This window comes from Rhamphochromis longiceps, linkage group LG22, assembly GCF_057381845.1.
Source record: "Rhamphochromis longiceps isolate RC_006_pf linkage group LG22, R_longiceps_female_GT1.1, whole genome shotgun sequence".
In the NCBI taxonomy this organism is placed as follows: domain Eukaryota; kingdom Metazoa; phylum Chordata; class Actinopteri; order Cichliformes; family Cichlidae; genus Rhamphochromis; species Rhamphochromis longiceps.
Genome location: NC_140577.1, coordinates 19,616,049 through 19,642,373, shown reverse-complemented (window position 1 = coordinate 19,642,373; position 26,325 = coordinate 19,616,049). Strand labels below are relative to the sequence as shown.

At 41.1% G+C, this 26,325-nt stretch overlaps 1 protein-coding gene across 1 annotated transcript; it reads left to right on the top strand.

Annotated features, from left to right (window-relative positions):
* The first annotated feature begins 8,382 nt into the window (after window positions 1-8,382).
* sla1a (Src like adaptor 1a) lies at window positions 8,383-14,307 on the top strand. Its single transcript, XM_085396795.1, has 8 exons — window positions 8,383-8,561; window positions 8,962-9,058; window positions 9,402-9,501; window positions 9,705-9,791; window positions 10,048-10,151; window positions 10,708-10,839; window positions 11,321-11,450; window positions 12,950-14,307. Exons 2-8 carry the CDS (start codon window positions 8,986-8,988, stop codon window positions 13,149-13,151), a joined length of 828 nt encoding a protein of 275 aa, XP_085252921.1. The 5' UTR covers window positions 8,383-8,561; window positions 8,962-8,985; the 3' UTR covers window positions 13,152-14,307.
* The last annotated feature ends 12,018 nt before the right edge of the window (window positions 14,308-26,325 follow it).

Here is a 26,325-nt window from a genome sequence, read left to right as displayed (position 1 = left end):
TCAGAAGGTCGGTGGTTCGATCCCAGGCTGCATCCTGGCTGCATGCCAAATATCCTTGGGCAAGATACTAACCCCATGTTTGCCTACTAGTGGTGGTCAGAGGGCCCGGTGGCGCCTTTGTCCGGCAGCCTCGCCTCTGTCAGTGCGCCCCAGGGCAGCTGTGGCTACAATGTAGCTTGCTATCGTGAATGTGTGTGTGAATGGGTGGATGACTGAATGTAGTGTGAAGCGCTATGGACTAGAAAAGCGCTATACAAATGCAGGCCATTTGCCATTTACCATCTCAAGTGTTTTTGTTTATTACTGAAAATACCACGGCCATCTTTCTCATCTGTTTAATGTTGCAAAACCTAACTCTAAAGATACCTCATTTTGGAGGCTGAATAAAAAACTTGAGGAACATAATTATAACAGATACAATACAACCCTGTGCTCTGATTAAATAATGCAAGTGTGCGTTGGTCAGTCGCGGCTTCATATTCAGATGGCATCTAATTGTCTTTTATATTGGGCTCAAAGGCAACTTTTTAACTGTTCACAATTAGCTAATCAGCATGTGGCAATAACAGGATACTGTTAGAAACTCTAAAAAGCAGAACTAATTCAGTAATGTCAGCATAGCAATTTTCTCGATTTCTCGGTATCTAATATTAGCGACGTCAAACTACTGAACATACCAATATGAAATACGGATGTAGCCTTCTGAAAACATGTGTGTCCTTTTATTTCTAAGATAGGATTATGTTTTGTCCAGAGTTGTATAGATTCACTTTAAAGAATGCAGACTGTTAGGTTATGTCTACAAAGGCTTGAGTGTTACAAAGCCTTTTATTTCATGCATATATTAGTCTGCTTTGTGCCAAGCATCACAGTCTGTCTAACATCAAGCACACCAGTGTTGTGCGTTCATATGTGGTCTATATTCTAATAGGCTGATAAGCTTTAACAGTCATGGCTGCACAGTAAGTAGAGTGTAAATTAAAGAACTGTTGGTAGTAAATTTTCACTGCTCCACTGAGGACTGTTTCTCAGAAAAGTAATAAAGCCAATAATCAGCCTGGAGTACCAGCAGGTCCTCAATGATCTGTAAAGCAGCCAGTGGAAAAAACATTTTGAGGGCTTCCTGTATTATGTAACTCTCACTTGGCTTAACTTTTCCTTCAAAAGTACAATCATCAGCTACTTATTTGCTACTCAACATAACCCCAAAAGACTCAGTGTTGTTTGTGTTCATTCATATTCCTTCTCTTTACTTGAACTAGTAAGATCACTTTCCACCAGTGATTTCACTGAACTTAAAATATGTTATTATTTGTCTTTACAAACATCACTCTCGAAAAATATACCCTTCTACCAAGATAGCAAAGATCACAGCGCTTAGATGACAAAATCTGCTCAATTATTACATTCCACACATTTGTACATCACTCAGTATATGTTTCAAGTTACTAAACACATGCTGCACATCAGATCTGGCTCTGGGGCTTTTAGGGATTTAGATGTCTTGGAAACAGCAGTGTGCCTTCAGTGGGTGGACATACTTTTGCAGGTGCACAGCGAAGACATGCGGCACGAAAACAGCCCACAGCCCTGTAATAAGTGGGTAACAGATGATGATGCAGCGATAAACTGTAAACTCCCATCTGCGTTGCTGAAGGGAGTGAGTGAGTCCACTGATGCAGACTCTCATTATGGGCTTGACAGGGCTGGCTGGCAAAGTAACCAATAGTTACCCAACCCTGCACGTGAAGACTGGCATTATCCTCACTGTGTGCATGTGTGAGTGTGCACATGAAACTGGAGGGTGTGGCTGACATAAAAATACACAGGTGACCCTAATGGAAGCACTGGTTACAGAGCTTAAAGAGCTTAAATGATGGAACATTTTTACTATTTGCAGAGCACAGCTTTAGGGATTAGAGTGCAGGTGGAACTGTTAATTTAATGGCACGATTACAGCAAGACCGCACCTCATACTTGCTTGCACAATGTCACATCTGTCCTGGAAAACCTTGGATACCCTTACTGTCTTGAAGAGATTTTATGCTGATCACTTTACTTGTTATACTCAGACAGAAACTCACCAGACACTTTATTACCGACACTTTCCTAGTGCTGAGTTGGACCACGTTTTGCCCTCAGAACTGTATTAATTCTTTATGGCACAGATTCAAAAAGCTGCTGGAAACTTACCTCAGAGATGTTGGTCCATATTTACATGATAGCATCACACAGGTCCTGCAAATGTTTTGGCTGCACATCCAGTTCCACCTCCTGTTCCACCAGTCCAAAGGTGCTCTGTTGGATTTAGATTTCGTGACTGTGGAGGGTATTTAAGTAGCTTCGTGCTCACTACTATATTGGAAGCAGCCACCACGGTCAGCAAAAATGCACAGGTAGGCCATGGTGTTTAAAAGATGCTCAGTTGGTTCCAAGCGACTGAAAGTGTGCCAAGAAAAACATCCTCTACATAATTATACCACAAACAGCAGCCTGATGATGACACTAGACAGAATGGATCCATGCTTTCATGTTGTATATGTCAAACTATGACCCTGCCACCTAAACATTATTGCAGGAGTTAAGACTCCTCAGACAAGCAACTTATAGCCTCAGTTTCCTGTTCTTCACTGGGAGGAGTGGCACCTGGTGTGGTCTTCTACCGCTGTGACCCATCTGCTTCAAGGGTCGACATGCTGTGCCTTCAGAGATGGTCTTCTGTTTCAGCCCTGTTTACCTTTCTCATAATGACTGGTTATTTAAGTTACTGTTGCCTTTCTTTCAGTTGGAAACAGTCTCCTCTGACCTCTGGCATCAACAAGAAATGTTCTTCCAGAGAACTGCTGCTCACTGGGTATTTTCTCTTTTTCAGAAAATTCTGAGGAAAAATTGTGTTGGAAAATCCCAGCAGATCATCAGTTTCTGAAATACTCAGACGAGCCTGTCTGACACCAACAAACACGCCACATTTAAATTCATTCTTTCCCATTCTAAAGCTAGGTTTGAACTTCAGCAGGTCACCTTGACTGACTCTGGGTGCCTAAATGTACCCAGGTGCTGCCAAGTGATTGGCTCATGAGATATTAACAAGCAGGTAACCTGGTAGCTTGTGAGTGTTAACAGAAGCGTGTTTCACTCAGCCTGTAAAATTGTTGTGAAACTTCAAGAAAATAACCTGAATGAAATATTCAGGTAACAAAGAATGAGACGAGATTTTCATAAGAAGCAGCCTGGAGTTACGATCTGTGATATGTGTCATCATGTATTTAGACCTAGGTACAAAAAACTAATAGAATACTTACAAATTACGTATTCAATTTATAAGTTTAATGTTTTTCATGACATTTACAGCAGCAGCTGTGTTTTCTGGCTATTTCCTAGATACCAATATAAGTCAAATGATGAAAGCTGAACCTTTGGATCTGAACTAGAAGCTTTTGGATGATTTTAAATACACTGGCTTCATTATTTGACACTTTGACCACATTTACTATATAAACATTTAACTATGCACAAAGTATTTACTGTATATATACGGCACATATAACAAAAAGAAAGGAAAATTGTAACTGGCACCCTATAAGAAATAAGTGAAAATGCAGTTTCACAAATCAACAAACACTTGCTGATAATGTAAAATTAAACAGGATATCAGCTGAGCTATCACACGCCATCACAAGCTGCATGCTTTTATCACTAGATATGGGCAGTGCTGACATGGAAACTGGATGGCAAGCAAGTTTGCATGCACATGCATACATTGTACAGACAGACATAGTGCGCATACACAGGCATGTGAAACCAACCCCAATAAAACTGCCTTTGCTGACCCTGCAGTAAAACTGGTTTTAGTATTTGAGTTCAGATAATACAGTTATTTTGACAAAAGGTAAAAAGGTAGCCACAGTTCTGCTTAACACAATGCCATCCACATTTCCCAGTAGCGTTTTGTCTTTATAGTGGTCACAGTTCATAGTAATGTTAGTGATGTAATTGTCATGAGTAATACTTTCCTATGGCGTCATGTCAGGCTTCATTTATTGTAGCTGACTGGACTTAATGTTTAAGGACCGGCGAGGCATTCATGTCTAAGACGTTGTTGTTGTTAATTCTCTGTGGAAGTCTGCTTCTGCTTCACTGGCAGCCAGGAGAGATTATACAGTGGGCGACTTTTCAGTTCTGTGCCCTCTTTCGTCACAAAGTCCATGATAATGATACAGTGGTTTGCAAAAACACATTTCTGCATGCAATTTTGTCCAATTATGTTGCCATTAAAATCCCCAAAACGGGTCTGCTGAAACAGACTTTGGGGAAAACTCTTGGTCAATATGATTATTTTGATTTGTTAAATTAGCAAATAGAAATAACACTGCTGCCAAAATTCAAAGGAATATCATTGGAAGTTCAGAGGAATGCATTAATAGATGGGAGAAGCAGGGAGGGACGATTACTCCCACAGACGGTTTAGTGGATAAGATGCTCCAGATGCCTGAATGACCCACATACAGTGACTACATTATATTAATAATAACAGGTTAACTGCTGAAGGATTTTAGCTTTTTTTTGCACGCATAATTTGGATTTTGTTTTTTAAAACGTAAAAGTGCTACAAACATATAAAGCCTGTGGATAAAAACTGTTCTCAAAAAACATTAAAAATGTTCAGATATATTCAGAAGCAAATGTAAGCAGTTCACGCCCGTTCCTGTCAGTTCTGTGGTTTAGAGTCCAGTGGGGTCAGTTTTGCTTCTGTATTTAGATACTGCTTATTACTGTGGGAGAGCACAGCGACCACATAAACACCAAGTCTCGGTGTCCAAACAAGAGGAATGTGTATTGTTTTTTAGGAAAAAGAGGAACTGTGGAGCGATTCATTACAGCAGCGCTCACATCTTGCTTTAAGAGGTTCAAGGCATCCGAGTGTGTCTTGATTTAGAGGAAAAAAAATATGATGGGAATTCCTCACAGCTAGTAATTTAGTAATTTTAGAAAGAGGGCGTGGCGGTCAATTCTCCTTGAAATGTTCAAACACATCCAGACTGCAGCACAGTAGCCTCTGGCAGCAGAGGCCAGCGTCAGCCACAGACAGACAGCTTTTGTCTTTATGAGAGTCGGAGTAAAAAAAAACAAAAACGGTGTTACTCTCTCCCCCAAACCCCCATAAAAACAGTGCTTACAAATCATCGACCATCTTCAAAGCGAAACCTCACAACTTCCCCAACACGCGTTATACACCAGCACTGGTGCATCAATCACTTGAAAACTATTTTACTTTTATCAAAGATGGGAAACTGACTGGCAGCAAAAGATAATAACACAGCCAGTGTGACACCTCTACATACAGCAGCTGTATGCAGCTTTTGAATAAAGACATGTTTTTTTATACGACCCAGATCTAAGGGTACTGATGGGCTGATATGCATATTTTAGCAAATATGCCTTTACAGCTGTGTAGAATGGTTGCACAGTAGTTAGTACTATTTCCTCACAGCAGGCGGGTGAGGGGAGGGTTCGACTCCAACATCTGGCCAGGGTCTTTCTGTGTGAAGTTTATATGTTCTCCTTGTGTCTGTGTGGGTTCTCTGGGTTCCTCCTAAAGTCATGCAGTTAGTGGGTTTAGACTAATTAGTGATTTTAAACTGACACTAAGTGTGAGTGCTATCAGACCAGTGACCTGTCCTGGATGTACCCTGCTTCTTGCCCCTTGACAGCTGGGATAGGTTCCATCCTCCTCCACCATGACGCTGAATCAGATAAATGTAAAACGTCTGGACTTCTTTAAGTTGCTTTAAGACATTTCACCTCTCATCCGAGAAGCTTCTTCAGTTCTAGGCTACAATGACCTGGATGACTGAGAACCTTCACAGACATAAATGTAAAACAATGGATTATCCGATGAATGATCTACAGGATATATTTATGACTTCACAGACAACATCTTGAAATAGGTCTTTTTATTTAAGAAATGTATAATAAAGGAAATATTTTCCCGAGCCAACTGAACCAAGGCAGTTGTCTTGGAATTTTAACTGACCTTTATGTGCTCCTGAGTGGGATGGAAGAAGTCGCCATGGAGGGGAAAACCTGGACTTCTCTGCTTAAACTGCAGCACCTGCAATACATATGAAGTGTTTCACCATCTATGTATATTTCCTCCACTGGTAACTGGGTAAGCAGGAGAAGATAAATGGTTGGATGTATGGATAAATAATAAAGAACAATGTATAAGAGATCATAGAACGCAGATCTCAGTAAAAACAGGACTGGGTTTCAAGTCATTGTTTTACAAGTAATGGAAACAATAACAGCGTTTGGTGGTGTAATGCCCACTTATAATTTCATTTCCTATGTTTTTAAATAACTGCACTAGCCCACACACTGTTGTTAGTCTAAATGACCAAGTAAACAAATACTTAGTCTAGAAAGATCTCAAAAGGAAGACATGTGATGGAGAATGAATTGCCTTAAAGAAGAGGGGAAATAAATATCTGATCTTTAAGTAACAAAGAGGCTCATTGAAGTGAGGCTAATGTGGACAGCCCCGCTGGTTCACGTGTGTAATGTCTGATGAAAGTATGATTCACTCAAAAACACACATCGCCCTGGCACTGCAAGAGACAGCAACCAGGACCTGAAGAAGTAGAAAGTCTGTGTAATGAAAGAAAAAAGAAAAATGTTCCAGGCTTTACAGAATTATCGATTACCTTTGTGTGCTCTAATACTACTTACATCTTTTACTACTTACATCTTTTTCAGCTTCATTCATACAAATTGTTTTTTAAACTAACATTTTATATTGGTATCACTTTTCCAACTTTTTCAACATTTCTTTACACTACTTTACACCCTGCCACGTTTATAGCGGGTAACACTCTAATAGTACAGCTATAGTTAGCTTAGTGTGAAATGTGATGCATGTCACACTGCTAAACCTTCTTCTCTATTTAGTCATCCACATATGACTGTTAATGCCTGAATAGGACAGAGATGGCATAACAGATAACTGTCCTGTGAAAGCTAAAAAAAAAAAAAAAAAACTACATAGAAGTGCTAAAAATTCTAAAGATAAAAGTAAATTTGGTCAGCACACAAACTACCTGGTATTTATTTTCATTCTAAGCTGGTGGAGACTTCCTTCCTGGCAACCACAGCTGTTAGAGTCCTGGAGTCTCACGGTAGCCACCAAGCCACAGTATCTGCTGCTACGCAGAACAGAACTGCGTAAAGCATGGTTTAGTCGCAGTTCAGTTGGTACATGATGTGATGCATGACTCTGTGTACTTCCTCTTAGGAATTTTATCACTCAGAGCTAACCTTATCCCCCTTTCCACCAAAAACCAAAAGGAAGGACTAACTCAGTCTTTTAAAGATTTCACTAAAGCGTAGTTTTGAAGAAGAATAATCCAGGTTTTAATATGAAAAATACAGTTACATAACCATATTTTGTACTACATTTTTAAACATTAGCTGAGATTATAAATAGCTGTCCAGAGTTAGTTGGTTGAATTAAGGCACATAGGAGACACATACTGGGCTCTGCCAGTGCCGGGGGCCTGCCAAGCACTTTTTGGCATTTCTGTGGTACCCCACATGTTCCATTTGTGGGATCAGAAATAAAAGGATACATTACCGCAGCCTCACGTTCCCAGTTTGTCACATTGGGATGTTTGGTACCATTGTAACACATCTTCAGTGCCGCTTTTCAACATGCAGGGTAATATGAGTTCCTGCCTGAGACAAACACCTCGAGACTGCAAGAAAAACACTTGTGATGTCACAAGTGTTGCATGACTGCCAGAGAAGCTTGTGTGTATTTTTTTATATATATTTTTTTCATGTAACATGGAATATAAGCTATAGGCTATTATAAACTTTGTATATGATTTGAAAATACGGACAGTTGTTGTAAAAGCAGTGTTGCCTAACAGTCAGATGTTTCTCTCTGGATACTTAATTCCCACAGTCTACAAACAATAAGGGTAGTTTTGCTGATTCTGTCAAAGTATTCTTATTCTTCCCTTGAGGGGTTTTCAAGAAGAGAACTACACTGATATGATTTTAGCATTTTGAATACTACTGGTTTCACCTAACCAAGTTTGAAACTTCCCCATGGGGCTTGAATGATTTGAACAGATTATTACTGTCATCGTTATTTTGGGGGAAAAGCACACTCACTATTGGCGATCAGCACTGACTTTGTGAAACCAAAACATTATGAAAGAAAGCCCACCTATAAATTTAAAATGTCAACAACAAAAAACCCCAGCGGCGCTTTTGGTTTCCCTAACAGCGAGGCTGTTGTGAAGTCTCTTCTTGCATGTTTCACCGTGTTTCTCAACAACACTCTTGCCTGCTCTCTTCCTCATTTCATTACAGGAAGTGAGTTTGCAGTCAGATGCAGAGCTGTCACCCCAGTGGGTGACATATCATTCCTGTAAACTCTTGTGAAGATGGTGCCGTTCTAGTTCCAGATTCTGCTGCTGCCGCGATGCCCTGTTTGGGTCATCATCTCTCTCGCTGGCCTTGATGCCATCGGAAACAACGAGCCACAAATTTTGCAAGTAAGTGTTCACACTTTGCTGAGCTGCATCTGCTCAAGCGGACCTGTCGCTTCTTCATACTAGCCAGCTGTCTTGCTACATACTGTGACTTATAAATACAGGCAGGATCTGTCGAAATGCTTTCATGGATTAATCATAATATGCGTTATGTAAGATCATTTGAAGTTTAGGTATATGATGTGGCAATATCTAAATTCACAGTCTGTTAGTTAGTACACAAAGCTCGGTGCTGCAATGGAAAAATAGGTTCGATAACATCTAGCCTCAGCTTCCCCATTTTGCAACAAATGTGTCAGTTGAGATATAGCTCAATGGTCAGTATGTAGACTACAAGATCAAGAGCAGAGAGACGTGTACTAGTGATTCCTGTCTGTCTATTTTCTTTTTGTCCTGACTTCAGGCTGGAGTCTAGTCCATCTGGAGGATGGGGAATGTGATGCGAGGTGTGAGTGCTGAGAACAAGGTCAACACCGGAAACCCTGAAACCTCTCTGAAGGGTAAGATGTCCTTTTAGTGTATAAATAGCGCAGGCTGATAAAAACTACAGATTGGGAGCTTTCTGCACTCTTGGCAGCAACAACAGTCACTGTGATAATCCCTGACCGAAGAGACACTGATATCTTGAATACCAGAATTTACTGTTTCGCCATGTTTCATTATGCATGCCTATGATGATGTGGCAATTGAACCTAGGCAATTAAACACAAATCACGAGTACACATACATAAGAAATCACAAATCTAGTCTTAAAAACTGATTTCGGACAGTTTTAGTTATTTCTAAATCACAACGGCAACATTTGGCTGCCAGTAAAGGCTGCAAATATTACTGTTTTTGCAGGCACAGAAGACGAGGTGGTGGTGGTGCTCCAGGACTATCCTGCTCCTGAAATCAGCGAGCCGATCTACAGACTGGGAGAAAAGCTCAAAGTGGTTGCGCAGTAAGTTCATGTGCTTGCTTTTCTAATTGAAAAAAAGAAAAGAAAAGAAAAGAGAAAAGTTTTGGAGATTATGTGCAGCAAAAGGAAACCAAAGTCAAAAAGAAAGGTTTGTTTGTAATGGAGTGTTCTAAATGTGTAATTTAGAGAAGTGGCTCGGCAAAAGGTCAGTTTTTAATTCCTCTTTGCTTCTGTGTCGTTGTCAGGGAGGCTTATTGGTGGAGAGTGCGCTCTATCCAAACGGGGAAGGAGAACTACATACCCGGCAGCCATGTAGCACGAGTGTACCATGGGTAAGTAACACCTCACTGACACTATCTTCCGTTCCACTGGTCTGGTTGGTTTGCTTGAACTTGATAAAAATAGGTCCTTCTGCTTTACGAGCTGTCGTTTTAATAGAATGGGCATGACATATTGGTGATGCGCCCTATATTACAGCTGCGTTTGTGCTGATTTAATAAATATGGTGATTTATATTATTATCCCCACTAGTATTTAATCTGGAATTAAATACTCATTTGGGTTTTATTTTTCTTTTGGTTCAATCAGCTGGCTGTTTGAAGGTGTGGAGAGGCAGAAGGCGGAAGAACTGCTTCTTCTACCCGGGAACAGAGTGGGTTCTTTTCTGGTCCGAGAAAGCACAAGGGAGAGAGGTAAGAACAAGTAAACGACTACTTTCATTTGATTCCAATTCTTGGTTTCTGTGAATAAGTTAAAAGCAATCGTGAACTACCTCTGAGACTTAACTACCGACACAGGACATCAGCATAGTCACACCATTAACCGCTCAGTTAACCATAGCTGGAAAGGGGAGGAAGCAGCAAGCTGCTACTGAGGTCTAGATAAAGCAGGCCAATGACTGCTAAGCTAAGCTGAGCCAAATGCCTGCTGGTTGCATCTTTAGGCTGAATGGAAAGCAAACAGCCTATCTCCCAAAATGTCAAACTATATCTGTAAAGACACGTAAAAAGGGAAATGACTTCTAACTGGGCCAAAGTCCCATTGACCTGTGATAAATAAATAAATCCAATGACTAAACTTGACAGGAGATGGAAACTACACCACATGACTGAACTTCACGTTGCTTCTGCTTTGTCTCAAAGCCGTAGTTATTGATGTTATTGTTATTAATCATATGGTCTTGTTTCAAGATTGATGTCATTATTGAAAGCCTGTCTTCAAAGCATGCGATGCGTGTCACATCCTCAGGTCTGTATTCGCTCTCAGTGAGGCACAGGAGTGTAAAGCACTATCGTATCTTCAGACTTGACAACAGCTGGTACTACATCTCCCCACGTCTCACTTTCCAATGCCTTGAAGATATGATCAATCATTATTCTGGTGAGTAGATACGTAAATATGTTGCTTTCTCATAGACCTTTAGTTCACATGTGAGACAGTAAACAAACTCATCATGTGTAGGGGCACACACACACACATATAAGTACTAACGAACTTCAGAAACCACACACGCTTAGATGAACAAAAATACAGTTTCATGTTCTTAATATAGAAGTATTTGTTATCAGTGTTTCAGCCTCTATATATATTTCCTCCACTGAAAGAATATTTTTGGAACACAACGGGAAATGAGATACAACTTGCATGTTTGATAAGCACTGTTGTGTACACAGTGAGGAAAAGCGGTTGTGATAATTGCTGAAGTAGTGCAATACTCTTGACACATATATAAGTTTGTTTTGTATGTTTGCTAGAGCGGTCAAGTGTTGAGTGGTTCATGCAAATTTTGCAACTTTATGTTTGTTCTTTACTCGTCTTGCCTGGGGGCTGTATTTTACTTCCCCTATTGTTGCATTTTCAGATTCTGCAGATGGGTTATGCTGTGTGCTGACCTCGCCCTGCCTGTCTGGCACGATTCAGCCGCCAGATGCAAGTCTTGGAGCTCCACCTGTAGTGATGCGACGCAACTTTGACTGGAACAAAGTAGACAGGTACAGATGAGATTCAAATAAATATTTTGCTATGAAGGCGACAGCCATGAAGTGTGTTTATTTGAATATTTGTGAGCCAGAATTGCACAAAAGCTGCCCAGTGGAGGAGCATGTGCAGGGAAGAACTGGGGGGAAAAGTCTGTCCACTTTATTTTAAAACTGCAACATTGGGAGCTGGCCTTTGTCAGAAGATCAAGTTAGAAGCATGTTAGTGTGACAGTGCATGTTGTGTGCCCCTCCCTGAAGCTGGTTCTTCGGTCTTCCTGTTAAAAGGGAGGTTTTCCTTCCCACTGATGCCAAGTGTTGCCTCATAGAGGGTGGTCTGATTAATAAGGTTCTCTTGTATTACTGTAGGGTTTTTACCTTACTGTACAAAGTGCATTGAGGTGACTATTATGGTGATTTGGCACGATATAAATAACACTGAGCTGAACTGAACTGAATAAAATTCAAAATTGCCATCTTTGTCCCGCCTTAACGTTAAGCCTTTGAGATACAATTTTAATGCATTTTAATGAAAAACACATTTAAGCACTGTTAAAAAAAAATCTACAGCCAGCATCTAACCAACTTTGTGCAACAGTACCATGGGGATATATTTGAGCTTCAACAACAGAAAGCTCACAGTGGAGTAACAGAACAAAGCACTGTTGCCCTGGATGTTCTGTTTCTGTTAATTCACCGTAACTGTTTACACTGTTTATTCTTTATTTATTATTGTATGGAGGGCATTTGTCAGAGGCAAGATTTAGGAAAAGCAGGAAAAAAACAGCTGACACTCAGGAGCCACAATCAACATGTCCACCAGTGTCTCATCTGACAAGCTGTAATTAAATCTTTACCAAACGAACAAATACTAAAACCCATGATACAGTATTTCCTCATTATTTTCAATTTATGTTACATATTTTTCTAAGATCACAAAATTGTTTCCATTCATGTTTTTTTTTTTCAAAAGTCTATTTTTCACTTTAATTTTGGTTTTCAGAAATTATTATTTTTTAATATTTAGTTTCCATTTAAGTTTTAAGTTACATTTTAAGTTTAGTTATAATAACCATGGTATGACGGTTATAAGTTTCCTTTTTTTAATCTTTATTAAATATGCAAAAGATATTTTATAAAGAAATCGGTGAATCATGACACTAAACAAGAGGCAGCAATGAATATCTGAGGCAGCTGTGGAGGTGGAGCCTGGTTAACGGTTAAATGTGAAGGTCAGTGGTTCAGCCTCTGGCTCCATTTTGAAATTTCTTTGGGCGACAGACTGAACTTTGAATTGTCCCTAATGCACCTGTTTAAATGTTAGGTTAAAAGTGCTTACGTATGTGAAGAAGAAAAAATGTGTGAATGAGGCTACAGGTTAGAAAACACATTAAATGCTGAAACTGAGTAAAAAAAACAAAGAACCTGACCACTGCACTCAAATCCAGCATTTTACTGAAGGTTTGTCCTTATTCTAAGGTGGGATTAATTGTATTCATCTCTACACTTTACAGGAACCAGCTGGTCAGCACAGACGCCTGCAACGAAAACATGGTGAGCTATGGAGTCAGGAACAGCATCGCTGCCTACCTGTCCTTTGCTGGCGATCAAGACCCTTCACAGGTGAAATCAGATAGCAGGAAGAAGAAAAGCAAATCGCTGTATGTGCTTCCTGAAAATGGCCTTCCGAACACTGACTATGACGAGGACTTCTAGATGCAACAGTGAAGCTAAAAAGACCGGACTATTTTTAAGTGGAGGCCAGTAGACAACTTCCTCTGAAATCTACTAACGATTCCTTCAGAGCCAGCAGAGAACAGTACTGAGCCGAAACTATTACCCCAAAACATCGAGGCGTTTCATTGTTTCTACTTTGAGCACTTTGAAGTACTTTTAACAATAACGCAAATCGCATGACCAATTACACTTGTGAAGTAGTTGAACTGGATGACGGTGCAATTTAGATGTGAATACCCGAACGCAGGGCGGAAAAACAAAGCTTGGCATTATGGTGTGATGAGTGATGTGGGAGAGATTCTAATTATATGCATATGGCTTTTTGTGGCTTTCAAACTATTTTAAGTTTTATTACTATGGTAAAATGGTCATATTGAGACACAGGCAAACTCAGATCATTTGAATTTGGGGGCTAAATTGATGCATTGAAGATGAAGATCATATAATGAGTGTGTCTCAACCAGTGATTTATTCACACACAAATATAGGGGGGATTGAGCGAAATGTGGCTTCCTCTTATAGTTGCCATCCTACGATTTGTCATTCAATATTAATTCTCACTATGAGATTCACTACACAAGCCAGTGTCGCAGTTATCAACAACCAACCTCTAATTAATGGCTTTCATTGTGGTGTGACCCACCGATCAAGAGAGTGAGACCATGTGTATAGACAGAGGTTGTAAAAAATATAATCCGCTTTAGTAATTTGAGTGAACTGGCCCTTTAAATATCCCCAGAGGGTGGAAAATAATCACTTCTGTGAAGCACGATAAGGCTCCAAATGGTTTATCAATAATATATGCTGTGTGGGTTGTTCACAAAATAGTTTTTTTTTCTTCTTCTTGTAATTTTCTTTTAGTTTATTAATGTTTCCTAAACACTGAAATGTATGTTCCTGTGTAATAATTTATCTAACTTGAGCAACTCAGGTTACAAATATCGTTACCGGGCTTGGTAACAATATTTTAGTGTTACTAGTGCAACAGGATCGTGTGAATACTGTATATAATTAATATGTACCAGTTATCATGTTTCATGTATCAATCAATTACAGGTATGGCTGTTATGGTAATAGTCTGATGCTTTTTTGCCTTATGTTTTATTTAATGTTTCATGGGAATAAAGACCAGTCAACTGCAATACTAACCATTAGAGAGGTCACAGTATTTCTGGTAAACATCGGTGTACTGCATGTTTAAATTTAAGCAGAAAAACACGCATATGACCTAAAAGTAAGACAAAAATATCCCACCAGCTGTGAAGGTGTGTGAAGCTCAGGACTCAACCCGAGGACGACTGCTGCGTATAAAAACCCCAAAAACAACAACATCAAAAAAGCATATTGTGATTCAAGGTTAGGTTTACTGTTAACGTAACAGTTCACTGAACCAAATTAGCGAATAGTCATCAATTAGTTTCATTACCAATCTCTTATCATCATGCTTGTCTGTGCACCATTTGCAACTCATGCATATATTTTGCACTTTCTGCACCAGTGCTGAAAAATGGAGAGAAAAAAGATATTAAAAAAAAAAAAAGACTGCCCCTTTTGAGAAAATGAGCTGTTAACCAAATAGAAAGGGATTTGGGCTTCCCCCTATTTAGCATGAGATTTCTTTAGGCAAATGTGAGCCCATGAGAACAAAAGTCAAAGCATCCTGTTTTTCATTCACCCTCTCAGATTTAATACTGTACCCACTGTTCATCTGATGTGGCGGCATGATGGGAAATTTCTGAGAACTTCTGAATTCTGATTTCTTCACAAACACACAGTCGGCCTATTGATATTTGCTCAACTTCCGCTATTCTGCAAGGTCTTATGGAACAACTTCTTTTTAATAAGATCATATCTTACTGCAAATCTGCAATGAACCCGAGCAAAACTGCCGATGTTTTCGAGTCTGAAACTAAGAATGACGAACGCGTCCGAGGAAGCAAGCAGAAGAGCTGTCGAATCAGTCAGATGTGTGGGAAAATTTCAACTACGTGTAGTGCATTATGGCTGAAAAAGGAACAGTGTCCTAGAGGTTAAAGCACAGGTCTGCGTTTGGCCTGTGTTTGCATACAGAAAATAACAAAAATATATGAAATACTGGACTGTTTGACCTCTTTTACATTCTGAAATATTTAAAAAAAAATGATGAAATGATTTTGATGAAGAGGAAAGGGTTTAGAGAAAATGAAATGAGCCTTGGAGCATTTGCAGAGAATGTATGTTGTAGAAGAATAGTTCAGGAAATTGCTTTACGTTCCAGAACATATGCGCTACAACTTTGGCGACCTTGCCAAATTGTATTTATTTGTTTTTTTGTGAAATTTATGAGCCAACTGTGTGTAATCAGTACAGGCAAACTCAGCACTTTCTTCTCTGTTAAAGAGCAAGATCAAATAGTTCTGTTGGCTTGTTTTAAAGTCTCGTAAAATATCTGCAAGTGGGGTTACACGGTGTATGCGCGTGAGTGTGTGTGTGTTGAATGGAACAATCAGTGATGCAGACACACACGTCTGGTAGCCTACTGCTGCACCATGCAGAGACTGCTTTCCAGTCAGCGTTAGTGACTTCTCACATAAGGCCCCCTCTGCAGACCATGTGCAACCAGTTGAGAAAAGACTGGAGGCTAAACCATAGGAAGATTGCGCGCTGAGCGACTTTGCTGTTTTGCTGTTAGTGCGGTTTGTCCACATGACACATTTTCTGCTTAAAGTTGAACAACTGAGGTGAAGAAAGCGGGTTGAAGAGTTCAACTTGGAATCAGAATGAAGGCAGAGCCATGGGAAGCATGGTCCATCAAAGGTCACTTATACATTCAAAACAAACTCTGCCTCTGATCACTCTGTTCATCCATATTCAAATCAGTGAAGATCCAACACAGAAAAAACAGCTGTTCCCTGAAACCATGCAAGCACTTACTGTAACACTAATGCAGATAAGAAAGGTAATACCCCGTCACCCTGCCAATCATCACACTTTTGTTGTACATGGTGAAAACAATTGCCCTCAGTGAGGCGCAGAGAGGAAAAAATACAGCTCAAACTTAACGTAACCAGATCCGTGCAGCTCATGCCGACTTACGAGAAACCCCCGGGTTCTGTGACTTTATGATGAGCAAAAGGGATTCAAGCTTGAGTTTCCTGTTCTCAACTTGATTTTTGTTTGATGTTGCAGTGGATGTTAGAACCAAGAAAAACACTCCAACAACGCACTCTGGCCTCTTTTCTTCTTCCTGAATGAAAACAAAAAGAGGAAGAAGAGTTGAAGCCTGCTCATAACTCGGCCTCTAAAAATGGGATCAAGGCACAGAACAAAAAGGGGGATAAGTGAAGGAAATGAAGAGATGGATGGGGATCCCTTATCCTACAGCCTGCTTTCTGTTAATCATGTTCTTCTGATCACATCACATCCTTTCCACTACCCCTAAGGCCCAGCTATAAAAACCTCTGACTTTGCCACTGCGGGACCCAGTGCTTGTTTGTGAGCTCCTAAAAATCCACATAAATGTTTCCTTTGCTTAATTAGAAATATTCTGTTTTAATTTACATTGCTGCTTTCCTTCTCCAAACTATCACTTTCATTATGGCTTATTTTTTAACTTCTATATGGTCTTAATAATCAACTTTAGGAATTTTGCTCATTTAAGTGTTGATCGTGTCATCAGAGCAGCTCTGGCTTTGACTCTCTGGCTCTGGCTTTTTCCACCACATTCCTTTTAATGCTATATCAAAGTAGGACGTGGGGAATTTGAATGCTGGGTTGTTGTCTTGAATCCTTTGTCTGCTCGTTGCATCAGTCATCATCGGTTTTTAAGTATTTTTTTTTCTTTGTTTGTTTTTTTTCACCCAGGACTTGTTGCATTGCAAAGATAAGATGATCATTGTTACGCACTTCAGCTTCCTCAGTGTCGTAGCAGATCAGTGTATGGTGCAGATAGACATTAGTATGTTCATTTCCTGTCTGAAAACCTCACACTGCGAGCTGACGTTACCCTGTGCTTATTTTGGTGTGAAAAGTGGCTTCCCGCTCTAACTTTAACTCTTACCACTTCCTGCAGACATAGAATAAAAATCAGCCTAACCCTGAGTTTGAAATTGAACATTTTCTGTTTAGTTTGAGTACATACTCCAAGTATATGTTATTGCAAATGATTGGGACATATATTGTACTGCTTTGCCACTGCTGTGCCATGACACTGACCCTATGAACTGTAACTCTTTTGCTCACATTTTACAGATAACGAGGGCACTTAGTAACTTTTGCAGTATTAGTTTAAACACCTGTCTGTGGACTGATGTGGCAAATGTCACAAATGGCTGGCTTGCCTACTTCAAGATTTGGCAGGATGTGGTAGTAGAATACTGGCATTTTGGCATATTTCATTTCATGTTATTTTCACATGGTTATTAGGACAAACCCCAAATGTTTATCCCATTTTAGGCTCAAAACAGACACGAACAAGGTAGCTGCACATTGAAAGATAATAATAAGGTTTTACTAAGAAGCCAGTGGTTCAATAATTACACTAATCAAGTGTAAATGCTTTTGACAGTTTCTCCTAATCCGGTGAAAAACCTCCTCCAAAGAGTAATGTCAACAGCACTGAGTGTTCTTCTCAGAAACAGCACATGAGAACATGGCCTTTAATGTTGAACCAGGGGCCTCAGCCAATACACACAACCAAATCCAAGGCTGTCCAGAGACCAAGAAGAAAACAAACAAGAACCGAACAGTCACTAGAGAAAAACTCCAAAGGTCCACATCTTCGCCAGGGAATGGGAAGGTCTTATGTGCGCTGCTAGGAATCTCTATCTACTTCCATTTCTGAAGCTTTTTCACATAAATACCAAAGAATGAGGAAGTGATGTGCATGATCATTACAGAATTACTTTTTCACATGTTTAATATAGAAAGGTTACAAAAAAAGCCAAAGTAAACACAGTGACAGATGCTATTACCCACAAGCGCCATGCTGTGCACTTTCTGTGGTAATCCTGGAGGGGACGGCTTTGTAATATCATTTTCCACATAACAAAAAAACACGTTGCTTTTAACACCTTATTATCCAGACTTGAGTGACTTAGTTCACAGTTATTAGGTGCGATTGGTGTCTTTCATTCACAGCCAGTTACCACCATAACATAGCTAAACAATACAGGCACGTTTTATTTGCCAAATAAAATGTAGTGAAATCTGCAAAGCCTGCTTTAATGGGCAAAAAAACCTAAGAGGGTAAATATGATGAAAACAGCCACTTGAATCTGGGAAAAGTCAGCCTGAGGCATAAATTATTTTCTGGAAGTAGTTGAAGGATAGGTATTCGGAGAGGGGGGGGAAAAAGGATAACTCGGCTCTGCTGTCACTCAGTCGCCAGCTGAGTAAAAGCTCAGAGCATCCTTGCCTGCTGCGCTATACAGCCATTACAAGAGGTGGATGGGTCCTCTTGGAAAAAAGCTCATTTTCAGTGAGGAGATTTTCGAGCAGCTGTTTGCCACGTGGCTTCTTCTAAATAATTAACACAAGCTTTCCACAGGCACTTTCTAAATGGGAATTCAGTTGTTGGTAAACCTAAATAAGCCCAGTTGATGACTTAATATGCAAGCATACACTGCCTTCAGCATGCTATAAAAAGTCTTGTTAAATTTTCACTGCTCTGGCAGGTGAAACCATGTGTCAAGAATTTAAACATTTAATATCTCAATACCTGTGAAAAATTGCTTAAACGTGCAAGAGGACTTTGTGTCACTCTTTCCGTTGCCTTCAGCTCCCGTTGAAGCCCATCGCTCTCTGGCAGTGAAAAGCAGGATGGCAGTTGTGAGCATATTAGCGTCAGGAACAAGTCTGACGCACTTCCTAGTCAGTGAAATAAAGAAAAATAAAAGGCAGTTAAGATGGATGGGTTTCAGGTCAGACTCTGGGCTGGAGATGAATGCTCGATTAATAAAAAATACAGAGTTGATGAGAGGGAGAAATGTCAAGACAACTACTGGGACATTAATCTATCACATAGCTTACGTGACCACTCATACTTGACATTACAATGGCACAAAAGACTGAATCATAGTTCACCTTCAGTGCAAGAGGACAGAATGCAAACAAAATAAGCTGAAGCTTTTTTTGTCTTCACACTTCAGTGGTCACATTGAAATGACGTCACCACTGGACCAACTTCAGAAACAACTTGCCTTTGTGCTCCAATTTTTTATCGATCCAACTAGAGAGCCCTGAACAGCTCTGGAGAGATCCTGAAAGTACAGCCACTACCAGGAACACCTAATCTGCTTCTCTTAACTCATTCACTGCCAGCCATTGGCAGTGAATGAGTTAAAAGCTCGCATTTAAATATTTAAATACTGCTCTCTGCGTTTAGCATTCTAATTCGATGCAGGTGTGAAAGTTCCTGGCAGCGGTCATGCTTTCTGAATATTACCATGTTCCTCATGCAAACTACTGCACCATCAGAGACATTTTGGGCAGCGCACATGGTGATGGAAAGTTATACAAATATCTCATATGAACCCACTTAAATATGCGGGGACAGGCGGCTGCTGAGATTCAAACTCTGAGATGTGCCTTCACACTTTCCTTTTGCTTCAGCATTAGGTGCACTTCGGCACATTATTTTTTTTGCTGCTCAGAAATCCCCATTAACAGAACAAAAAGGTAAAAATTTCAAGAGCTCAAAGACATTACTGCCACTGCGAGAATGTGATTACTTTCTAAACAGCCAACCACATATTCATCCCCTCTAAAACATTTGCTTGTAAACTATCTTCCTGCTAAAGACACTGACCTGTTGACTGACACGTAAGCGCACACATACACACGCACACTTTTCAGTGCCTGTGGCTGTGCTGCTTTTGGAGAAAGACCAGAAACAACAGAAAAGCTCTGACATGGTTGTTTGCACCTTTGGCTGCTGATTACCGCACAGATAGTTCCAGGAAGAATAACATGGCTTATCACAAGTTTCTCAAAGTGATCACTCCACTCTGCAAATACAATCTCTTTATTAAAAAAATAAGAGATCTCCAGATTAAGGCGCTCTGGAGTTTCTATGGTGTTGCGTTTTAGCAGATTAACCATTTAAATCTATCAGTTGTAGAAAAGTATTCTTTTAGTTGTGATACTGACGATTCCTTGATTTAGAGCATTTCATGTATGCAGAAAGTTACATGTGACAACATTAAAACAAAAAACAGTATAACATTTACATTTCTTATTTGTTTTCACCTTTTTTTTCCACACGCAATCGTGAATCAAGGGCTTAAATGTGCATTTTGGCAGCATGTGACCCAGTCTGTTTAATGTCAGATACAGATGTGCCGTGGCGCTTTCCAGGGAAAGAAAAAAGACAGGCAGTATGTCTAAGAGCAGCATACCTCCTGTTTTCCTGGACTTTTATTGAATGATGAAAAGTGAAGAACAAACCTGGATTTCATAAAATGTCTCTCCCTGATAATGAACTGCTGGATGTCTTTCTGACGCCTTGTCTGCATGAACCACTTCCATCCCCTCCCCCATAATAATTCTTTTTAGGTAAGTGCAGAAGAAGCCAGAGTTTTGATAAGCCACGCAGGCATCACCTCCTTCTTGGTTGGAGCCCTAGTCTTCCCTTATCAGGCAGTCATCTGGCAAAGGGAACTATCTGGGGAAGGACTGCTGGAGCCAAACAGACAAATAGCCGCCCAGAGAAGAATGGCTGCTTGCTATTGCAGTAGCTGACGTGGACCTACGTGTGCATCCCACACAGAAGCCCGTGCTGCTGGAGGCCCTAGAGATGCTTGTCTAACAGCCTGCAAGTGAACCTCGACATCGACTCTGAGAGTGGAGAAGTGAGCAGTATTTTGTTCCAGTAATCAGTGTTAAATGGGATGGAAATGTACACAAACTGACAAGTACATATGGGGATAGGCAGACTGATACACAGATGCAGACACACACCACAAGGAAACATTTAAAGTGAGGTCATACAGTGCAAACCTCTTTCATTATGATATAACAATCGGAGATGAGAAGAAATTGGGCATTTTTGTGGGTTTCACAGATTGTCCTCTGATGTGACAAAAGACCGCATAACATGACAAATGCAGGGTTCATAAGGAGCAATGTTAGTTTATATTAGGTATGGATATGTTTATTGGGCATGACTCCATTTTTACTGGCTCTGCAGCCACTCTTTCTACGATAGTTTTGTCTTTTCATTGCAAATTAATTGCAGACTAGAGCATACCACAGGCGAAAGAGTAATGGAAACACTCATTAGGATGGATCTTGACAGCAAAACTTTCCAAGTCTGGGTAGTGGTGGTGAGCAGATAAATGGAAAACTCACGTTGTGAATCCAAACGTCAGCCGAGTCTCACTCTCTCTCTCCCAAGTACGTGCCCTAGATGAAGTCATCATTACTGCCCCGTGCCGATACCAGTGCCCCAAAACTGTTCTCTCAGCAGTGTCCACAGTGTACGAGTGGCATTTCATGCCAGATATGTCCAGCATTTGGATGAGAGAAGCTATTTATCAGGTCTAGAGAGGGAAACATTCCTTCATTCCTCCATCCATTTTCTCCCAGATCTCTTGATTACATAATAAGGATGCAGACTCAACATACTTATACGCCATCTGCAAGAATCATTAGAGCTACGTGAAAAGAAAAATTACGTGCAGTTCAAAGTATGGAAATTAAACAAAATGGGCCAAACTGGGAATCTGTGATGTGGCAATAGAGCAATATTATGCCTCCTGGCGCTGGTTTACATAGAAACTAATTGGTGCTGATTAAATGTGAAAATATTTATCTGGAAATAAAATAATACATTTCTTTCATATAGATGGTTATGCTTCTGGCGAGAAGTTAAGTTGCATTAACAGTACTGTACTCTGGTTGTTTGCCGTTGCCTGACATCTAGTGGGCATTGTGAAAAATCATGATGACAATAGTGTTTTCCACATGTGCAGCTCAACCTCACTTTACCACAGAATGAGCATGGTGAATGAATCTGCGATGGGATCAGCGTTTAAAAATAAGGTTGGGTTCCTCCTGGTTTTGCAATAGAAAAAATAACAAAGTGGCAGTGATTCTGACATTGGGCCCCACCTCGAGACACTTTAAGCCTTGCCTGGTCAGGCTTTATGGAGACTTGAGCTCTCGCTTTTTCAAAAATGACTACAGTACTCTGTACTGGTTTTAAATATTGAAAGGATTATGGATACAGATTGAAGATGATTACTTCTGCTGTTCTAAGAAAATTTAGTACAAAGGAATTCATGTTCAGGTGAGGGCCACAGTGCTTCTACAACAGTGGCTCTCAAGCTGATACGGCATAAAGGCATGAGGCATGGATGACCATAAAATATATATAAATAAATAAATATATATATATATATAAATAAATAAATATATATATATATATATATATATATTTTTTTTTTTTTTTTTTTTTTTTTTTTTTTTTTTTAAGTGAAATAACATTAACCCTTACATACTGTTCTTATTGTATGCCTTCACAATATGTTTTTTTTTTTTTTTTTTTTTACCCAGGTCTAAGAATTCCCTCATAATAATTGTCTATAACTAATTTCAAACTGCAGGTCTGTTTAGAATGCATTACTAGCCTGTCTGACATCAATAAATGGAGTATTAATCCTTAATTAATGTTTCCAAGAGCAGGGAGAGTTTATTTACTTTAAGGTTTTACAAGAATTGTTTTTTGTCAGAAAACATCATCATGTCCTGTTTTATCTAAGACCTAAAAATACAACAGCTATAAAGATTACATGATGAGATGCAAAATCTATCTGTGTGCCAGTTGAGAACCTCAAATAACATGCATGTTTTGGACTGTGGGACGAAGCCAGAATATCTACCCAGATATGCAAAATACACACAGGCAGGATGTGAAACTGTAATGCTTTTCCTGGGAAGCAACAGTGCTGACCATCCCACTTTTGTTCTGCCCTATTTCAAGTCCTGTGTCTGTGTGGAAGCACCATCTTTCAAGGCACACTCTGACCTCTGTTTCATGGGTGGATCATATATGATCACTCTTGGCTTTTTACTAATTCACTATTCAAAGATTCCACCGTGATTCTTCAGAGACCAGCAGGTTCTTGTCTCTGAAGGAACCAATATGGCAAATGCTGTGGGAATGCATACAATTCTAATGACAGTGTCAAGATCAACCACTGTTCCATTAAAAATATGCACAGCCATATGTATAGTTTCACAATTTCACAAACATTCTTCTAAAATCACAATTTTCCTTGATTTGACCCACATTTGACATTTGTGTATCTAAAATTTAAGCAGGTACTGGTCAAGTTTGACTCAGAGCAGTCTTAAGGTGCAGAAATGTGCAGCTCCTGTACAACCTTATGAAATGTTTATGTATGTATGTATATATATATATATATATAAAAAAAACACCCAGCACGCCCCTGCGGGCGGTTTATCCTTCAAGCTCGGGTCCTCTACCAGAGGCCTGGGAGCTTGAGGGTCCTGCGCAGTATCTTAGCTGTTCCCAGGACTGCGCTCTTCTGGACAGAGATCTCCGATGTTGTTCCCGGGATCTGCTGGAGCCACTCGCCTAGCTTGGGAGTCACCGCACCTAGTGCTCCGATTACCACGGGGACCACCGTTACCTTCACCCTCCACATCCTCTCGAGCTCTTCTCTGAGCCCTTGGTATTTCTCCAGCTTCTCGTGTTCCTTCTTCCTGATATTGCTGTCATTCGGAACCGCTACATCGATCACTACGGCCGTCTTCTTCTGTTTGTCTACCACCACTATGTCCGGTTGGTTAGCCACCACCATTTTGTCCGTCTGTATCTGGAAGTCCCACAGGATCTTAGCTCGGTCATTCTCCACCACCCTTGGGGGCATCTCCCATTTTGACCTCGGGACTTCTAGGTTATACTCGGCACAGATGTTCCTGTACACTATGCCGGCCACTTGGTTATGGCGTTCCATGTATGCCTTGCCTGCTAGCATCTTGCACCCTGCTGTTATGTGCTGGATTGTTTCTGGGGCATCTTTACACAGCCTGCACCTGGGGTCTTGCCTGGTGTGATAGACCCCAGCCTCTATGGATCTTGTACTCAGAGCTTGTTCTTGTGCTGCCATGATTAGTGCCTCTGTGCTGTCTTTCAGTCCAGCTTTGTCCAGCCACTGGTAGGATTTCTGGATATCAGCCACCTCCTCTATCTGCCGGTGGTACATACCGTGCAGGGGCCTGTCCTTCCATGATGGTTCCTCGTCTCCCTCCTCTTTCTTGGGTTTCTGCTGCCTGAGGTATTCACTGAGCACTCGGTCAGTTGGGGCCATCTTCCCAATGTATTCTTGGATGTTCCTTGTCTCATCCTGGACTGTGGTGCTGACACTCACCAGTCCCCGGCCCCCTTCCTTCCGCTTAGCGTACAGCCTCAGGGTGCTGGACTTGGGGTGAAACCCTCCATGCATGGTCAGGAGCTTTCTTGTCTTTATGTCAGTGGCTTCTATCTCCTCCTTTGGCCAGCTTATTACCCCAGCAGGGTACCTGATCACGGGCAGGGCGTACGTGTTGATGGCCCGGATCTTGTTCTTACCATTCAGCTGACTCCTCAGGACTTGCCTGACCCTCTGCAGGTACTTGGTGGTTGCAGCCTTTCTAGCGGCCTCTTCATGGTTCCCATTTGCCTGCGGGATCCCCAGGTACTTGTAACTGTCCTCTATGTCTGCAATGTTGCCTTCTGGTAGTTCAATCCCCTCAGTTCTGACTACCTTCCCTCTCTTTGTTACCATCCGACTACACTTCTCCAGTCCGAACGACATTCCAATGTCATTGCTGTATAGCCTGGTAGTGTGGATCAGTGAATCGATGTCTCGTTCACTCTTGGCATACAGCTTGATGTCATCCATGTACAGGAGGTGGCTGACAACTGCTCCGTTCCGTAGTCGGTATCCGTAGCCAGTCTTGTTAATGATCTCACTGAGGGGGTTCAGGCCTATGCAGAACAGCAGTGGGGACAGAGCATCTCCTTGGTAGATCCCGCACTTGATGGTGACTTGTGCTATGGGCTTGGAGTTGGCCTCTAGTGTTGTACGCCACATCCCCATTGAGTTCCTGATGAAGGCTCTTAGGGTCCCATTGATCTTGTACAATTCTAGGCATTCCAGTATCCAGCTGTGGGGCATTGAGTCATAGGCCTTCTTGTAATCAATCCAGGCAGTGCACAGGTTGGTCAGTCTGGTCTTGCAGTCTCGGCTGATTGTTCTGTCTACCAGTAGCTGGTGTTTTGCACCTCTGGTATTCTTGCCAATTCCTTTCTGTGTCCCGCTCATGTATTGACCCATGTGCCTGTTCATCTTAGCCGATATGATGCCTGACAGGAGCTTCCATGTAGTACTGAGGCAGGTTATTGGTCGGTAGTTGGAGGGGACCGGTCCCTTCTTGGGGTCCTTGGGGATCAGGACCGTCCGGCCTTCAGTTAGCCATTCCGGGTGTCTTTCGTTAACTAGCAGCTGGTTCATTTGTGCTGCCAGACGCTCGTGGAGTGCAGTCAGCTTCTTCAGCCAGTAGGCGTGAACCATGTCGGGCCCTGGTGCTGTCCAACTCTTCATACTGGAGACCCTTTCTTGGATATCTGCCACTGTGATGGTTACTGGACCCTGTTCAGGGAGGTCGCTGTGGTCTGCCCTCAAATCCTCTAGCCACTGAGCATTGCCGTTATGGGTTGCATCCTTCTCCCATATGCTCTTCCAGTATTGCTCCGTCTCCAGCCTTGGTGGTGCTGTTCTCTTATTGTTCCCTTGCCACTGAGAGTACACCTTTGCTGGTTCTGTGGAGAACAGCTGGTTTATTCTCCTGCCTTCTATCTCTCTGGTGTACCTCCTCAAGCGGCTGGCCAAGGCTGTGAGTCTTTGCTTGGCAGTTTCCAAGGCCTCAGGTATGGACAGCTTGCTGTATTTCTTAGGCACCTTATTTGTCGCACCTTTCTGCAACTCCGTTAGTTGGCTAACCTCCCTCCGTGCTACTTTGATCTTGCCCTCTAGCCTCCTTCTCCATGGAGGGTACTGCCCCTTGTGGCTGTTCAACTTGTAGCCAAGCATCTCACTGATCACTGCTGCCGTATTGTAGATCAGCTTGTTAGTGTCGGTAATCGTGGTTGTAGGTATTGCCCGTA

What these genes read in the sequence shown, in the direction of transcription:
- sla1a (XM_085396795.1), top strand. Translation starts at nt 8,986, where the DNA reads ATGGGGAATGTGATGCGAGGTGTGAGTGCTGAGAACAAGGTCAACACC. An exon ending in CCCTGAAACCTCTCTGAAGG is followed by an intron (nt 9,059 to 9,401) that starts GTAAGATGTCCT and finishes CTGTTTTTGCAG; the next exon opens with GCACAGAAGACGAGGTGGTG. An exon ending in GTAGCACGAGTGTACCATGG is followed by an intron (nt 9,792 to 10,047) that starts GTAAGTAACACC and finishes TGGTTCAATCAG; the next exon opens with CTGGCTGTTTGAAGGTGTGG.